Source organism: Candoia aspera, chromosome 9 (genome assembly GCF_035149785.1).
Source record: "Candoia aspera isolate rCanAsp1 chromosome 9, rCanAsp1.hap2, whole genome shotgun sequence".
In the NCBI taxonomy this organism is placed as follows: domain Eukaryota; kingdom Metazoa; phylum Chordata; class Lepidosauria; order Squamata; family Boidae; genus Candoia; species Candoia aspera.
Window position 1 is genome coordinate 22,765,512 of NC_086161.1, and position 18,909 is coordinate 22,784,420.

Here is an 18,909-nt window from a genome sequence, read left to right on the forward strand (position 1 = left end):
GTGGTAAGAGAAAATCTAAATTATGGCCAGATCGAAAATCTTCAGAGGAATGGGAGAGTTTCAAGCAGCCAGAGGTGCGGCCTCCTCCCCACCTTCCCACAAGATGCCCCCTGCCCATCTCGGGTCCTCAGGAGTGGAGGCCACCCGGCAATTGGCCGTCCTACTCTGCGAAGTGGGACTTACGGTAAAGTCCTCTCTTTCTGTGGCTTCCCCTGCATGCTCTTGGGCTGTAAGCTATGATCGAGGGTGCCTTTGTCCTGCACTGGTCCAACACGCTGGCTCTGTGGCTCTGCGGGAGGGAGCCACACATTGCCCATCCCTCTCCTGTAAGGGGTCTTTCTGTGAGGGAGGCAAAGAGCTGCTTCGCTCCGACTCTTGGTCTTTGCCAGAACAAGATTCCCACCTTCCAGGAACACCGAGTTAGCGTCCTCCAAGGCGGTTGGTTATTGGCCCAGAGCAGTAGAAGATTCCCTGAAAGGGAGAAAAGAAAAGTGAGTCTTCTGGAGTGGAAATCTGGGAAAGAGAGTTCACAGCTTTCAGAATGCAGAGAGGAAATCGGAGTCTGTGGAGAAGCGGAAGGAGAATTTTCCCTTTGGTTTTTTTTTTGTTTTCCCCTGAAGTCTGAAGGGGCAGCTTGAAAAAAGGACCCAGGATGGAGGTCAGGATCCAAGGTCCTGGGAGGCTGCAGCTGGCAGAGCCCTGAGTGAGGGACACTGTGAGTGATGCTGGAGAGGTGAGAGCCACTGTTCATCTAACAACTCCAGATCAAGGCAATGATACCTGGAGGGTTCTTCCAAACCTCCACAATGAAAAGTCCATGTTTCCCAAAAATGTATCTCTATAGACATCTGTGAACAAATTACTTGAGGGAACAATAGGATCTGAAATGGGGGGGGGGGAACCCTGCACCCACCATCTTGCTGATTTTGACCCACCCCTCTGTGGACACTGATGTACACCCATGATGTACATTTCCCACATCAGGAGAGCAGTGGTTGTTTAACTTGCTGGCTGCATTTTCGCATTCCTCTGATCTGTGACGTAGAGTTGTGCTGTGCTGGCAATCTGCTAAATATGGAAGTCCACTGGCAAATATCAAATCCCCAAGGCTGCTCTGATTTTAATTTACTTTTTCCTGTATGAAGAGAGTGAATATCTTTGGTGATTTGGGTTGGGAGCATTAGGTGGGGATTAAGGTGTTGGACTTGGACAGGGGAGACCCCGTTTCTAAGATGAAACCAGGACACCATCTTTCAGCAAATAGTAGATAATATGTGCAGGATAGTTTCACAGCAGCTCCCTCCCAAACAGAAACGCACGTCAGCGCCATGGCATGTGAAATGTTACGATGTCAACTGTACATCGAAACAGTGAACATGACATACTGCCCCCCAAAAGAAAGAAAACACTAAGCAGCAGGCTTCAAAGGGTAAGCCAAGTGGAAACAGCGAATTAAATCAGGAGCATTAACGTGGCGAGCAGACACCTATTCAGGATGAGGAAAGTGTTTCCATTGGACCAGACCCTGGAGGGTGCCTCGAAGCTTGCAAGAATCAACGACCTCCTTGACCTCAAAGTGCTGTTGGCCGTCAATCATGATCAGAGCAGGAGGAGGAGGTTGGGGATGCCAGCGGGAGGAGTGATGGACAGGCTTGAGCAAGCTGCAATGGAAAACAGGGTGCAAGCATTTCAAATTGTGAGGCAGGTCCAATTTAACAGTAACTGGATTGATAAGACCAACAATAGGGAAAGGACCAATGAACTTGGGAGCAAGTTTTTTAGAGGGTTGTGGTGACTTGATAGATTTGGTAGATAGATACACCAGATCCCCAATCTTGAAGTCGTGTTGCAAGGAACGATGCTTATCGGCTTGAAACTTGTAAGCAGCCTGGGCATCAGCCAAAGCCTGTTGAATCACCGGCCAGGAATCAGCCAGCTTAACAGCCCAGTCAGAGGCAGAACATGTTTGGGAAGGGGGTTGTGGCAGTTCAGGGATGGGAACAAAGTCGTGACCAGAAACCATACAAAAAGGGGTTTTCCCGGTACTTTGATGGACAGCATTGTTGTAAGCCACTTCAGCAAAAGGCAGTAACTCCACCCAATCATCCTGATGGTAGTTAATATACGCTCTAAGAAATTGTTCAAGGGTGGAGTTTAAAATCTCAGTAGATCCGTCAGTCTCCGGATGGGAAGTGGTGGACAGCGCTTGTTTGGTGCCAATCAATTTTAAAAATGATTTCCAAAACTGGGAAGTAAACTGTGTCCCGTGGTCACTGACCAAATGGGAGGGGCTACCGTGGAGATGGTAGATGTGGATGAGAAATAGGCGTGCCAATTGCAGGGCGGACGGGATGGATGCACATGGAATGAAATGTGCCTGTTTGGAAAAAAAATCTTTTACAACCCAAATGACAGTTTTCTTCTGACTGGGAGGAAGATCTACAATAAAATCCATAGAAATCTTGTCCCAGGGACGGGACGGGCTGGCCACTGGCTGTAGAAGCCCCCGTGGTTTCCCCCCCTTACGTTTTGACATTGCACAAACAGGACAGGAAGCCACATAGTCTTTTACATCACGTCTCAAGGCGGGCCACCAGAATTGACGACGAACCAAATGTAATGTTTTGACAAAACCAAAATGCCCAGCAGGTTTATCATCATGGGAACGCTGTAAAATGTCAGCTCTTAAAGTTTCGGGTACATAAAGGCGGTGTTGCACCCATGCCAGACCATTTTCAAAAGGAACAGTGTCTTTATTAGCTAGCAACCAAGTGTCAGATTTCAGCACCTGGAGAAAGTCTTTCTGTAACTGGCAAGGAACTTGCACTTTCCGCTTCCCAGACTGGGCTGCGGGCGGGGTTGCCTGCGCATGGGTCTGGCTCCGAGTGACAGCAACTAAGCCCAGTTGTGGTTCGGTGAGAACAGTCCCAACCACCTCTGCCAGTGGGCAAGGTCCTGAGGTAAATGTGACAAAGCATCGGCCAGAAAGTTTTTCTTTCCTGGAATAAATTTTAACTGGAAGTTAAAGCGACTGAAAAACTGAGCCCAGCGAATTTGTTTAGGGCTGAGATGCCGGGGCTTGCAGAGGGCTTCCAAATTCCTGTGATCGGTCCAAACGTCGAAAGGGCATTTAGCGCCTTCCAGGAGGTGACGCCAGGCTTCCAAAGTGGCTTTTACAGCAATCGCCTCCTTTTCCCAAACATGCCACCAGCATTTGGTTTCAGAAATTTTTCTGGACAGATAAGCGCAGGGCTTTAAGTGATTTTCAGAATCTCTCTGTAACAATATAGCCCCAACTGAGGAGTCAGAAACATCGACTTGGACCACAAAGGGGCGTTCAGGATCGGGGTGCTGTAGAATATGCTCAGCAGTGAAGAGGTTTTTTAACTTCTCAAATGCTGCCTGGCACTCAGGCGTCCAATTCAGCACTGCCCCAGGGTTTTTTACTTTGTGTGTCTCCCCTAAGCTCTTGGTACAGGGTAAATCAGTGAGGGGCAAAGCAATCTCAGTGAAGCCCTGGATAAATTGATGGTAGTAATTAATGAACCCAAGGAAACTTTGCAATTGCCTCCGGGTGCGGGGATGTTCCCAACTTAAAATCGCCTGAATTTTTGCAGGGTCCATTTCAATGCCCTTGTCAGACACTCTATAGCCCAGATAGTCAAGTTGGGTTTTGTGAAACTCACATTTGGAAAGTTTGGCATAGAGTTTGGCATCTCTAAGCTTGCTTAACACCTGTTTGAGGAGGCGTTCATGTTCCTCCTCGGTTTCAGTGTAAATGAGAACATCGTCTAAATAAACCAGGACCCCTTTAAACAAATGATCATGTAATACTTCATTAATCAATTGCATGAAGACTCCGGGTGCCCCTGCCAACCCAAAAGGGAGGACTTTGTACTGAAATGAACCCAGTGGGCAATTAAAAGCGGTTTTCCACTCATCTCCAGCTCATATGCGGATGCGGAAATAGGCTTCACGAAGGTCGAGCTTGGAGAAAATCTTGCCCTAGACAAGTGAGCTAACATGTCCTTCATGAGCGGGAGAGGGTACTTGTTGCAAATTGAGACAGAATTTAACCCTCGATAGTCCGTACAGAGTCAAAGCGTGCCATCTTTCTTCTCCCAGAATAGCACAGGGGCCCCAACTGGGGAATTTGCAGGTTCAATAAACCCGCTTGACAGGTTTTTGTCAATAAAGTCCCATAATGCCTCAAGCTCCTTCTGAGTCATTGGATAAATTTTTGGCTTGGGCAATTGAGCATTGGGAACCAACTCTATTGCACAGTCAGTTTTCCAATGGGGGGGGGGGTAGCTGATCTGCTTCCATTTCCCCAAAACGTCTGCAAAGTCTTGGTATCAATCGGGCAAGCCTTCTAGATGTACCAAGTTAGGGCACGGCATGGCGATTGCAGCCCTTCCAACCCCCGCACGTGAAGCTCTCTCCGCTGTAGGAGCTTGGTAAAAGCCATCTTTAAAAGTCACAGTTCTGTGTTCCCAGTTTATATATGGGCTTCGATAGGTCAACCAGGGGATCCCCAGAATTACCAAGGGATTGCCAACAGGTGCTACTACGAATTTTAAAGTCTCACGGTGGCTGCCCATTTGCATTGCGACAGTTCCAGTGAAATGGGTTGCTGCCCCCCCCCCACCATTGAACCATCCAACTGTGTGAAGATCAAAGGCTGCTGGAGGGGGAAGCTAGGCAGGTCCAAAGCAGCAACCAGATCAGGGTGAATTAGACACCTGGAACACCCAGAGTCAACTAAAGCCCAGACCTCTGTAGTTTTTGTGCGGGAGCCCAATTTCACTTTTACTGCTAAAGTGGGACAGTCAGCACTCACCATAGCATCCTCGCGTCCATCCTCCTCCACCTGCCCGCAGGCGCTTTTCATGGCAGGTGGCTGGCATTTCCTGCCGGCTCCTTAGAGTCATCTTCAGCCTCTCCTGAGAAGTAGAATACTTCCTCAGCATCCACTGCGCCCTTGGCTGCTGTCATCCGCCACGGGGGGGGGGGGGGGCGATTTGGCCGGCAGCTTGCCCGCTCGATCTCCAGCCTTGGCTTTTGAGCAATCAGCTGCTCGATGCCCTTCCTTTCCGCATCGGAGACACTGACCCCTCGCATAGCGCCAATCTCTCTCCTCTTCCCAGGCTCTATAGCCTGGCCGGGGAGCAGTTGCAGCACTTCGGGGTCCCCTCATGGAGGCTGGTGATTTTTCAGGTCATCTGGTTTGCATGAAGGTATGCTGGGCATGCTCAGCCTTGCTGGCCAGACAGATCCATTCATACAATGACTCTGGGTCGTCCCTACACAACGCCCACCACAGGACGTCCCTGTTGAGTCCCTCTTTAAATCGTTCTATTAAGGTTGACTGAGACCAGTCGGGGATTTTCCCAGCTAAAGCCTTAAACTCCAGGGTGTAATCAGCTACAGACAGTTGGCCCTGGGTAAGATCCTTCAGCGCCTTCTTAGCTGTTGCCTTGGCCAGAGGATCCTCAAAATACAGCTTTAACGCCCACATGAAGTCCTCGAAATACTCAAGTTCAGGGGAGTCAGCCTCACTTAATTGAACATACCAGTCAGCCGCTCGACCCTTCAAGTTGGTGGCAATGGCAGTGATCTTAGCCTCTTCGGAAGGGAAGTATGCTCCAAACTGCCTCATGTAACTTTTAGCATTGGTTAGAAAGAAAGATAACTTGGTTAGATCCCCATCAAACCTGACAGAAAAGTCTCTCACCCCCACTCCGGTTGGAGTGGAATCAGCGGCTGCTTGAGTGTTTGGGCCCCAGGTTATGGTAGTTGTCGCTCTGCGGGGTGGGGACACTGGTGGTCGAGCCCTGCAGGGTGGAGATCATCCTGGAGCGGTCTCCGGCCCTGCTCCGCCGGCGGTCTGGGTGGGAGGATGGGGGATGGTTGCATGAAGCTGGGACCTCCGTCGTGCCTCCCCTGCCCCCCCCCCATGACAGAGGCAGGTTTCTTAACATGTACTCCATTGATTCTATTTTGGCCTCCACCACTCTTAGCCTTTCAGGGGGTTGAGATTCCTCCCTCCCTCGCGTGTTAGGCTGTCTCTCTGTTGATACCATGGTAGATTCTACGTCTGGGGTCAGTGGAAACCGATACTTCCAGGACGCCTGGGACGTCTCTGGCTGGGGTTCTCCCATTTCATCCCAGGTGATCAACTCTGTGGGCGATTCACTGGGTGCCAGTTGCTCTGGTTCTCCCCCATCATCAGATTCCTCCACCTCAGGGCTGGAACTCGATTTCTGCCGGAAATCTGAAGGTTCTGGGGTGAGGCTCAGTTCTCCGCTCTTGACCGTCGACTCGGGCATCAAGCTAGCCGGCTCCTCAAGTCCCCCAGTCGTGAGCTTGGACTCGGCCATCGTTAACTATTTTCCCTCACAAGAAACTGATCTTGGTGGGAGCTAACGGTACAACTTTGGTGATTCTCAGCTTTATGTAATGAATGCCTATTCTAAAACACTATCGGACTCATGAGCAGGAATTCAAAGATATCTGATTTATTAAAGAATAGTATGCAGGATCACAAAGAAACCTGAGAATGATGAAAGTGCACCAAATGCAAACTAAAAACCCTTGGTGCAAATGAGATCCCTCCCCCTGTAGGATCTTCCCAAGTTCACAATCCCAGCTGCTCCTAATGTACAGTGTACATTGAAACAGTGAACATGACAGATAGAGATTGGCAGCAGGACAGCAAGGATAATGCTGGCAGAGTTTCCTGCCCCAAAAGGAAGGTAGGGGGTGCTAGGGAAAATCTGTCTGATCGCTAGCTTCCACAGCCTACTAATGTGAAGAGCTTGACTCTGTTGCATTCACACAACATGCTTGACCTGGATAGTGAATTAATCCATTTTGTGGATTTGCATAGTATGTTGAATATAATGTAAAGTGGATTTGATCAACATCCAATGTGCAAAAACACTCTGGTTAATACTGATCAAGCCAAAGAGATGCGAATGTGGCATCTGGTTTGCACTGAGCTGGTTTTTAATATCCCGGATCACACCCTCCTTCCTTCCTTCCTTCCTTCCTTCCTTCCTTCCTTCCTTCCTTCCTCCCTCCCTCCCTCCCTCCCTCCCTCCCTTCCTTCCTTCCTTCCTTCCTTCTTCCTTCCTTCCGTCCTTCCTTCCTTCCTTCCGTCCTTCCTTCCTTCCTTCCTCCCTCCCTCCCTCCCTCCCTTCCTTCCTTCCTTCCTTCCTTCCTTCCTTCCTTCTTCCTTCCTTCCTTCCTTCCGTCCTTCCTTCCTTCCTTCCTTCCTTCCTTCCGTCCTTCCTTCCGTCCTTCCTTCCTTCCTTCCTTCCTTCCTTCCTTCCCCCCATCTATTGTTCAATATAAAATATGAATAAATATGAACTGAAGAACTTTGTTGTGCCATCTCCAGTTCCATGTTTAGGTCATATCTTTTGAGTTCCTGAAGTGGGTGCCATTAAAAACCAATATCAAGTTGTTATTTAATGTCAAGAAAAGACAAGAAAAAGATTAAGATGCTCATGTGAGAGATTTATTCAGGTTCCTCGATGAGAATCCAAGAGATGAGAATCCAAGCTTAGGAACAGCGCTTCGATGGGTCATCAAGACTATAGAGTTCATATTCACAGGTTTCTGTATTAGCCACTGATTTGCATCCTTCTTTTTCTGCAATATCAGGAAATCTTGAAAGGAAAAACAAAGGGAGAGGGAGGAGAAGGAGGAGGAGGAAGAAGAAGAGGTTGTGGTCAGTCATAGTTGACCTTAATTGGCAAAGGCCTTCTAAAGTCCCCTAAGACCATCTTCCACCTTAGAACTTGCACAAAACTATTGCAACTTCCTGGGAGAACAGCTGCTTCGCCCAAGGCTTTGCTAGAGTCCGGAAACCCAGTTCTTGGACCCTACCTCTGCATGGAGAAATCTCAAGGTTGAGACACCCAGGACATGGCTTTTGGATGCCCCTGTGTTGGGCTGCAAAAAGCCTAACAAGCTTGTTGCAGACATGCAAATCTGCCCAGAAGGATGAACAAAAGGTTCAAAAGATTTATTTAGCTGCCCATCTTATACTGAACTCTGGGCAGCTCCCAGCCCACAGGTGAAACAGCATCATAGTAGAATTAACATATACATATATCTATTGAAACCACAAATGGTTAAAAACTTGGCGCCAGGATAAACCTTTACAGCCAGTCCACCGCAAAGATGTTCATCGATCTCACCCCATCCCATCGCTTGGGGGAAAAGCCCAGTCTTAAGTGCCTTTCGGAAGCCTAGGAGGGTGGGGGCCTGCGAACCTCAGGGGGACGGGTGTTCCACAGGGCGGGGGCTGCCACGGAAAAGGCCCGCTTCCTAGATCCCAGAAGATGGCAATGTTTAAGGGAAGGGACTAGGAGCGTGCCCACCCTCCTGATCTGGTAGGATGGGCAGATGCGGTCCTGCAGATAACCTGGTCCCGTGCCATATGGGGCTTTAAAGGTGAGAACCAGCACCTTGAATTGCTCCCAGAAGGAATCCGGGAGCTAGGGCAGCTCCTGGAACAGAGGAGTAACACAGTTAAACCTAGGGGCACCCATCACTGCGCACACTGCCATATTCTGGACCAGTTGTAGCTTCTGGGTGGTCTTCAAGGGCAGCCCCATGTAGAGCATGTTGCAGTCATCCAAACAGGAAGGGACCAAGGCATGAGTGACTGTGAGCAGGGCCTCCCAGTCCAGGAAGGGGCACAACTGGCACACCAGACAAATCTGTGCAAAGGCCCCCCAGGCACAGCTGCCTCCTGCTCCTTGAGCAGGAGCTGTGAGTCTGTGAGGACCCCCAAATTGTGCACCAGCTCAGTCTGGGGGAGCGCCACCCTGTCCAGAGTCAAAGTTGAAATATCACCTGGGCCTCGGGGGCCAAACCCAGAGCTGCTCTGCCATGCCAGGATTGAGTCAAAGCCGGTTCCTCCCCATCCAGACCCTCACAGCCTCCAGTCACTCGGCCAGCACTGCCACAGCATCACCTGCCCCGCCAGGGGTGGAGATGTATAGCTGGCTATCATCATCATTGCACCCCATACCAATGGATGACCTTCCCCAGTGGTTTCATGTAGATGTTGAAAAGGAGAGGTGAAAGGCTGGAGGCCTGAGGCACCCCACACGGCAGGGGCCTCGGGCTCAACCACTCCCCCCACAACACGGACTAGAACCAGCTGCAGAGGAAGGAGGAGAACCATTGCCACACAGTGCCTCCCACTCCCAGCCCCTAAAGCCAGTCCAGAGGATACCAAGGTCGATGGTGTAGAAGGCCACTGGGAGGTCCAGCAGGGCCAGAATGGTTGCACCACCCCTGTCCAGAGCCCCCCAAAGGTCATTGACAATGCAACCAATGCCAGTTCAGTGCTGTGCCCCAGCCTGAACCCAGCCTGAAAAGGTCCAGATAATCCACTTCATCCAGGGCCCTCTGTAGCTGTGTGCCAACCACCCGCTCAACAGCCTTCCCTAAAAAAAGGGAAGGTTGGAGACTGGACGACAGTTGTCTAACGCTGTTCAGTCCAAGGATGGCCTCTTGAGAAGGGGGCGCAGGAATGCCCCTTCAAGGCAGGCGGTACCAGCCCCTCCCATATCGCCAAATGTAAGTCCCCATACAGGCTCCTGCCCTTCCATGGTCGGTCTGGCTTTTTGTCTTACATAGACGGTTCATCTATGTCTATGTATCCATGGATTCTCAATAGATGCTTCTGGCTTAACATGGCCAAATTGATATATCCAGTGTGTGCCTGGAACCGTTTCCTACCTCTCACAGCAGATCCTCCCAGCTCTACGGCACTCACATCTCAAGCAATAAGCTGTATTCCAGGTGGATAGAATGAGATGTGTTGTATTATCATGCGGATCAGTGCATGTATTTGGCCTCACCTCTTGACCTGTGAAAAAAGAATCCCGTTGAACCTGCAGCTGCACCCAAATACCAAACCCCACTGAGAAACCAGCTGCACACTTGGAGGCTGCTATGAGAACTCCACCGTTGGACAAATGTGACAAGGATATAAATTCTCTGCATTTGGTGCATACCATTTATTATACTTATTTGTTAGATTTGCAAGGACCCCGATTATCAATTGTTTTCTGGCCCAGGTAGGAGACTGTTGATGGAAACCTGGGTGGTAGAAATTAAGCAAGCCACATTTCTCCTGGCATTGCTAGACTTTGGCAAGCAGTACAATAATTATTTGCTCAGAGGGATAAGGAGCTTCATTACCATCTCTAACCTCCAGTTGATGCTCTTTAAACCAGCAAGCTCTTTCACATGTAGCCAACGTGAAAGAGAAGATCATCAGGCTGAAGAAGACTCTCTGAGAAAGGAGCACAAGAAAAAAATAAGTGGCCAGAGAACTTAGTAGCTGAGTTGTTTGAGAAACTGGCTGTCCAAAGTCTTTCCAATGTTCTGTTTCATAATGTGCTGCAACGTTCATGAACTTTGGAAAAAGCCCTCTAGGGTACGTTTGCCAACTTGTGAGTGTGTGCATTCGGATCTCCTGCCCACAACAGCGTCAACCCAGAGCACCCCCCCCCCTTTCTGGGCCAGCAGCACACAATCCAGGGTGCCTGAGTATCCCGGCCGCTGGTTCACCCTCCTAGTAATGCTCCTCCATTGCTTGCTTTTCATGCGTTTCCCCCTCCAGAAGGAAGGCTCTGCAGTGGCAAAGCTGGACTGAGCCCAGCACAGAGGGAGGGAGGGCCTCGCCCTCCCATCTCTTTCTGCCCCTTTTTCATGCCCTCTCCCCACAATGATGCTTTGGGGGGACAATCCTGACTCTGCACTGCTGAGTTGAAATATCCCCCATACACAAGAGGTGTGTTTGTGCTTTGGGGTATCTGCTGTTAATTGTACTAAATAGCTGGAAATTAAGCTCTGCACAAGTCCTTGCCCAAAAATCACACCAGCAAAGCATGGATTTACACTCATCCCACAGACACTGAAGGGCAGTGAACTGGTTTTGCAGATAGTTCCTTTTCTGCTGCTCTCTTCTGGGGTTCTAAAGACGCATCTGATGGCATTTCTTCTTCATTTATTTAGGTATTTCCAGCTTTATTTTATCAAAATAATGTACAGAATGCTCCTCTTATTATTTGCCCCACAGCCACCGTGTCCGGCTCATTCCTCCAGCCGTTCTCTTGTGACGCCCGAGTCAGATCCGGCTCTTTTCGCAACGGGAGAGCAAAGAACTTTACTTACCATCCTGGCTTTGGGGAATGTCCAGAAACTCTTGGTCAGGAGGAGTGACTTCTGTGACCAGGAGTAGCCCTTCTCTCTGAGGTCGGCAGGACATCTGCTCCTCCAATTTATACAGATGTCCAAGAAGGCAATGTAAGAACCGAGACCGCCCCTTGAGCACTTTCCAAAAAATTTTCTGGGTGAACATTCTGCTAAATTAGCCACTGCCAGAAGGAAAACATTTGCTTCACAAATAGCTGGTGTTTGTTTGGTAGATGTGATAAACGAAAAGTATTTCATCAGTTTCAGAAGAATGTGGTAAGAGAAAATCTAAATTATGGCCAGATCGAAAATCTTCAGAGGAATGGGAGAGTTTCAAGCAGCCAGAGGTGCGGCCTCCTCCCCACCTTCCCACAAGATGCCCCCTGCCCATCTCGGGTCCTCAGGAGTGGAGGCCACCCGGCAATTGGCCGTCCTACTCTGCGAAGTGGGACTTACGGTAAAGTCCTCTCTTTCTGTGGCTTCCCCTGCATGCTCTTGGGCTGTAAGCTATGATCGAGGGTGCCTTTGTCCTGCACTGGTCCAACACGCTGGCTCTGTGGCTCTGCGGGAGGGAGCCACACATTGCCCATCCCTCTCCTGTAAGGGGTCTTTCTGTGAGGGAGGCAAAGAGCTGCTTCGCTCCGACTCTTGGTCTTTGCCAGAACAAGATTCCCACCTTCCAGGAACACCGAGTTAGCGTCCTCCAAGGCGGTTGGTTATTGGCCCAGAGCAGTAGAAGATTCCCTGAAAGGGAGAAAAGAAAAGTGAGTCTTCTGGAGTGGAAATCTGGGAAAGAGAGTTCACAGCTTTCAGAATGCAGAGAGGAAATCGGAGTCTGTGGAGAAGCGGAAGGAGAATTTTCCCTTTGGTTTTTTTTTTGTTTTCCCCTGAAGTCTGAAGGGGCAGCTTGAAAAAAGGACCCAGGATGGAGGTCAGGATCCAAGGTCCTGGGAGGCTGCAGCTGGCAGAGCCCTGAGTGAGGGACACTGTGAGTGATGCTGGAGAGGTGAGAGCCACTGTTCATCTAACAACTCCAGATCAAGGCAATGATACCTGGAGGGTTCTTCCAAACCTCCACAATGAAAAGTCCATGTTTCCCAAAAATGTATCTCTATAGACATCTGTGAACAAATTACTTGAGGGAACAATAGGATCTGAAATGGGGGGGGGGAACCCTGCACCCACCATCTTGCTGATTTTGACCCACCCCTCTGTGGACACTGATGTACACCCATGATGTACATTTCCCACATCAGGAGAGCAGTGGTTGTTTAACTTGCTGGCTGCATTTTCGCATTCCTCTGATCTGTGACGTAGAGTTGTGCTGTGCTGGCAATCTGCTAAATATGGAAGTCCACTGGCAAATATCAAATCCCCAAGGCTGCTCTGATTTTAATTTACTTTTTCCTGTATGAAGAGAGTGAATATCTTTGGTGATTTGGGTTGGGAGCATTAGGTGGGGATTAAGGTGTTGGACTTGGACAGGGGAGACCCCGTTTCTAAGATGAAACCAGGACACCATCTTTCAGCAAATAGTAGATAATATGTGCAGGATAGTTTCACAGCAGCTCCCTCCCAAACAGAAACGCACGTCAGCGCCATGGCATGTGAAATGTTACGATGTCAACTGTACATCGAAACAGTGAACATGACATACTGCCCCCCAAAAGAAAGAAAACACTAAGCAGCAGGCTTCAAAGGGTAAGCCAAGTGGAAACAGCGAATTAAATCAGGAGCATTAACGTGGCGAGCAGACACCTATTCAGGATGAGGAAAGTGTTTCCATTGGACCAGACCCTGGAGGGTGCCTCGAAGCTTGCAAGAATCAACGACCTCCTTGACCTCAAAGTGCTGTTGGCCGTCAATCATGATCAGAGCAGGAGGAGGAGGTTGGGGATGCCAGCGGGAGGAGTGATGGACAGGCTTGAGCAAGCTGCAATGGAAAACAGGGTGCAAGCATTTCAAATTGTGAGGCAGGTCCAATTTAACAGTAACTGGATTGATAAGACCAACAATAGGGAAAGGACCAATGAACTTGGGAGCAAGTTTTTTAGAGGGTTGTGGTGACTTGATAGATTTGGTAGATAGATACACCAGATCCCCAATCTTGAAGTCGTGTTGCAAGGAACGATGCTTATCGGCTTGAAACTTGTAAGCAGCCTGGGCATCAGCCAAAGCCTGTTGAATCACTGGCCAGGAATCAGCCAGCTTAACAGCCCAGTCAGAGGCAGAACATGTTTGGGAAGGGGGTTGTGGCAGTTCAGGGATGGGAACAAAGTCGTGACCAGAAACCATACAAAAAGGGGTTTTCCCGGTACTTTGATGGACAGCATTGTTGTAAGCCACTTCAGCAAAAGGCAGTAACTCCACCCAATCATCCTGATGGTAGTTAATATACGCTCTAAGAAATTGTTCAAGGGTGGAGTTTAAAATCTCAGTAGATCCGTCAGTCTCCGGATGGGAAGTGGTGGACAGCGCTTGTTTGGTGCCAATCAATTTTAAAAATGATTTCCAAAACTGGGAAGTAAACTGTGTCCCGTGGTCACTGACCAAATGGGAGGGGCTACCGTGGAGATGGTAGATGTGGATGAGAAATAGGCGTGCCAATTGCAGGGCGGACAGGATGGATGCACATGGAATGAAATGTGCCTGTTTGGAAAAAAAATCTTTTACAACCCAAATGACAGTTTTCTTCTGACTGGGAGGAAGATCTACAATAAAATCCATAGAAATCTTGTCCCAGGGACGGGACGGGCTGGCCACTGGCTGTAGAAGCCCCCGTGGTTTCCCCCCCTTACGTTTTGACATTGCACAAACAGGACAGGAAGCCACATAGTCTTTTACATCACGTCTCAAGGCGGGCCACCAGAATTGACGACGAACCAAATGTAATGTTTTGACAAAACCAAAATGCCCAGCAGGTTTATCATCATGGGAACGCTGTAAAATGTCAGCTCTTAAAGTTTCGGGTACATAAAGGCGGTGTTGCACCCATGCCAGACCATTTTCAAAAGGAACAGTGTCTTTATTAGCTAGCAACCAAGTGTCAGATTTCAGCACCTGGAGAAAGTCTTTCTGTAACTGGCAAGGAACTTGCACTTTCCGCTTCCCAGACTGGGCTGCGGGCGGGGTTGCCTGCGCATGGGTCTGGCTCCGAGTGACAGCAACTAAGCCCAGTTGTGGTTCGGTGAGAACAGTCCCAACCACCTCTGCCAGTGGGCAAGGTCCTGAGGTAAATGTGACAAAGCATCGGCCAGAAAGTTTTTCTTTCCTGGAATAAATTTTAACTGGAAGTTAAAGCGACTGAAAAACTGAGCCCAGCGAATTTGTTTAGGGCTGAGATGCCGGGGCTTGCAGAGGGCTTCCAAATTCCTGTGATCGGTCCAAACGTCGAAAGGGCATTTAGCGCCTTCCAGGAGGTGACGCCAGGCTTCCAAAGTGGCTTTTACAGCAATCGCCTCCTTTTCCCAAACATGCCACCAGCATTTGGTTTCAGAAATTTTTCTGGACAGATAAGCGCAGGGCTTTAAGTGATTTTCAGAATCTCTCTGTAACAATATAGCCCCAACTGAGGAGTCAGAAACATCGACTTGGACCACAAAGGGGCGTTCAGGATCGGGGTGCTGTAGAATATGCTCAGCAGTGAAGAGGTTTTTTAACTTCTCAAATGCTGCCTGGCACTCAGGCGTCCAATTCAGCACTGCCCCAGGGTTTTTTACTTTGTGTGTCTCCCCTAAGCTCTTGGTACAGGGTAAATCAGTGAGGGGCAAAGCAATCTCAGTGAAGCCCTGGATAAATTGATGGTAGTAATTAATGAACCCAAGGAAACTTTGCAATTGCCTCCGGGTGCGGGGATGTTCCCAACTTAAAATCGCCTGAATTTTTGCAGGGTCCATTTCAATGCCCTTGTCAGACACTCTATAGCCCAGATAGTCAAGTTGGGTTTTGTGAAACTCACATTTGGAAAGTTTGGCATAGAGTTTGGCATCTCTAAGCTTGCTTAACACCTGTTTGAGGAGGCGTTCATGTTCCTCCTCGGTTTCAGTGTAAATGAGAACATCGTCTAAATAAACCAGGACCCCTTTAAACAAATGATCATGTAATACTTCATTAATCAATTGCATGAAGACTCCGGGTGCCCCTGCCAACCCAAAAGGGAGGACTTTGTACTGAAATGAACCCAGTGGGCAATTAAAAGCGGTTTTCCACTCATCTCCAGCTCATATGCGGATGCGGAAATAGGCTTCACGAAGATCGAGCTTGGAGAAAATCTTGCCCTAGACAAGTGAGCTAACATGTCCTTCATGAGCGGGAGAGGGTACTTGTTGCAAATTGAGACAGAATTTAACCCTCGATAGTCCGTACAGAGTCAAAGCGTGCCATCTTTCTTCTCCCAGAATAGCACAGGGGCCCCAACTGGGGAATTTGCAGGTTCAATAAACCCGCTTGACAGGTTTTTGTCAATAAAGTCCCATAATGCCTCAAGCTCCTTCTGAGTCATTGGATAAATTTTTGGCTTGGGCAATTGAGCATTGGGAACCAACTCTATTGCACAGTCAGTTTTCCAATGGGGGGGGGGGTAGCTGATCTGCTTCCATTTCCCCCAAAACGTCTGCAAAGTCTTGGTATCAATCGGGCAAGCCTTCTAGATGTACCAAGTTAGGGCACGGCATGGCGATTGCAGCCCTTCCAACCCCCGCACGTGAAGCTCTCTCCGCTGTAGGAGCTTGGTAAAAGCCATCTTTAAAAGTCACAGTTCTGTGTTCCCAGTTTATATATGGGCTTCGATAGGTCAACCAGGGGATCCCCAGAATTACCAAGGGATTGCCAACAGGTGCTACTACGAATTTTAAAGTCTCACGGTGGCTGCCCATTTGCATTGCGACAGTTCCAGTGAAATGGGTTGCTGCCCCCCCCCCACCATTGAACCATCCAACTGTGTGAAGATCAAAGGCTGCTGGAGGGGGAAGCTAGGCAGGTCCAAAGCAGCAACCAGATCAGGGTGAATTAGACACCTGGAACACCCAGAGTCAACTAAAGCCCAGACCTCTGTAGTTTTTGTGCGGGAGCCCAATTTCACTTTTACTGCTAAAGTGGGACAGTCAGCACTCACCATAGCATCCTCGCGTCCATCCTCCTCCACCTGCCCGCAGGCGCTTTTCATGGCAGGTGGCTGGCATTTCCTGCCGGCTCCTTAGAGTCATCTTCAGCCTCTCCTGAGAAGTAGAATACTTCCTCAGCATCCACTGCGCCCTTGGCTGCTGTCATCCGCCACGGGGGGGGGGGGGGCGATTTGGCCGGCAGCTTGCCCGCTCGATCTCCAGCCTTGGCTTTTGAGCAATCAGCTGCTCGATGCCCTTCCTTTCCGCATCGGAGACACTGACCCCTCGCATAGCGCCAATCTCTCTCCTCTTCCCAGGCTCTATAGCCTGGCCGGGGAGCAGTTGCAGCACTTCGGGGTCCCCTCATGGAGGCTGGTGATTTTTCAGGTCATCTGGTTTGCATGAAGGTATGCTGGGCATGCTCAGCCTTGCTGGCCAGACAGATCCATTCATACAATGACTCTGGGTCGTCCCTACACAACGCCCACCACAGGACGTCCCTGTTGAGTCCCTCTTTAAATCGTTCTATTAAGGTTGACTGAGACCAGTCGGGGATTTTCCCAGCTAAAGCCTTAAACTCCAGGGTGTAATCAGCTACAGACAGTTGGCCCTGGGTAAGATCCTTCAGCGCCTTCTTAGCTGTTGCCTTGGCCAGAGGATCCTCAAAATACAGCTTTAACGCCCACATGAAGTCCTCGAAATACTCAAGTTCAGGGGAGTCAGCCTCACTTAATTGAACATACCAGTCAGCCGCTCGACCCTTCAAGTTGGTGGCAATGGCAGTGATCTTAGCCTCTTCGGAAGGGAAGTATGCTCCAAACTGCCTCATGTAACTTTTAGCATTGGTTAGAAAGAAAGATAACTTGGTTAGATCCCCATCAAACCTGACAGAAAAGTCTCTCACCCCCACTCCGGTTGGAGTGGAATCAGCGGCTGCTTGAGTGTTTGGGCCCCAGGTTATGGTAGTTGTCGCTCTGCGGGGTGGGGACACTGGTGGTCGAGCCCTGCAGGGTGGAGATCATCCTGGAGCGGTCTCCGGCCCTGCTCCGCCGGCGGTCTGGGTGGGAGGATGGGGGATGGTTGCATGAAGCTGGGACCTCCGTCGTGCCTCCCCTGCCCCCCCCCCCATGACAGAGGCAGGTTTCTTAACATGTACTCCATTGATTCTATTTTGGCCTCCACCACTCTTAGCCTTTCAGGGGGTTGAGATTCCTCCCTCCCTCGCGTGTTAGGCTGTCTCTCTGTTGATACCATGGTAGATTCTACGTCTGGGGTCAGTGGAAACCGATACTTCCAGGACGCCTGGGACGTCTCTGGCTGGGGTTCTCCCATTTCATCCCAGGTGATCAACTCTGTGGGCGATTCACTGGGTGCCAGTTGCTCTGGTTCTCCCCCATCATCAGATTCCTCCACCTCAGGGCTGGAACTCGATTTCTGCCGGAAATCTGAAGGTTCTGGGGTGAGGCTCAGTTCTCTGCTCTTGACCGTCGACTCGGGCATCAAGCTAGCCGGCTCCTCAAGTCCCCCAGTCGTGAGCTTGGACTCGGCCATCGTTAGCTATTTTCCCTCACAAGAAACTGATCTTGGTGGGAGCTAACGGTACAACTTTGGTGATTCTCAGCTTTATGTAATGAATGCCTATTCTAAAACACTATCAGACTCATGAGCAGGAATTCAGAGACATCTGATTTATTAAAGAATAGTATGCAGGATCACAAAGAAACCTGAGCATGATGAAAGTGCGCCAAATGCAAACTAAAAACCCTTGGTGCAAATGAGATCCCTCCCCCTGTAGGATCTTCCCAAGTTCACAATCCCAGCTGCTCCTAATGTACAGTGTACATTGAAACAGTGAACATGACAGATAGAGATTGGCAGCAGGACAGCAAGGATAATGCTGGCAGAGTTTTCTGCCGCAAAAGGAAGGTAGGGGGTGCTAGGGAAAATCTGTCTGATCGCTAGCTTCCACAGCCTACTAATGTGAAGAGCTTGACTCTGTTGCATTCACACAACATGCTTGACCTGGATAGTGAATTAATCCATTTTGTGGATTTGCATAGTATGTTGAAGATAATGTAAAGTGGATTTGATCAACATCCAATGTGCAAAAACACTCTGGTTAATACTGATCAAGCCAAAGAGATGCGAATGTGGCATCTGGTTTGCACTGAGCTGGTTTTTAATATCCCGGATCACACCCTCCTTCCTTCCTTCCTTCCTTCCTCCCTTCCTTCCTTCCTTCCTCCCTTCCTTCCTTCCTTCCTTCCTTCCTTCCTTCCTTCCTCCCTCCCTCCCTCCCTCCCTCCCTCCCTTCCTTCCTTCCTTCCTTCTTCCTTCCTTCCTTCCTTCCTTCCTTCCTTCCTTCCTCCCTCGCTTCCTTCCTTCCTTCCTTCCTTCCTTCCTTCCCCCCATCTATTGTTCAAAATAAAATATGAATAAATATGAACTGAAGAACTTTGTTGTGCCATCTCCAGTTCCAATATTATCATGTTCAGAGCATACACTTTGAGTTCCTGAAGTGGGTGCCATTAAAAACCAATATCAAGTTGTTATTTAATGTCAAGAAAAGACAAGAAAAAGA

General features: G+C 49.4%; 1 protein-coding gene across 1 annotated transcript; it reads right to left on the bottom strand.

Annotated features, from left to right (window-relative positions):
- Positions 1–7,500: 7,500 nt before the first annotated feature.
- LOC134502724 (small serum protein 2-like) lies at positions 7,501–11,499 on the bottom strand. The gene is made up of 4 exons (XM_063311196.1): positions 11,206–11,499; positions 10,228–10,321; positions 9,763–9,892; positions 7,501–7,673 (listed from the first exon to the last, which is right to left on the bottom strand). Exons 1-4 carry the CDS (start codon positions 11,482–11,484, stop codon positions 7,568–7,570), a joined length of 609 nt encoding a protein of 202 aa, XP_063167266.1. The 5' UTR covers positions 11,485–11,499; the 3' UTR covers positions 7,501–7,567.
- Positions 11,500–18,909: the final 7,410 nt, after the last annotated feature.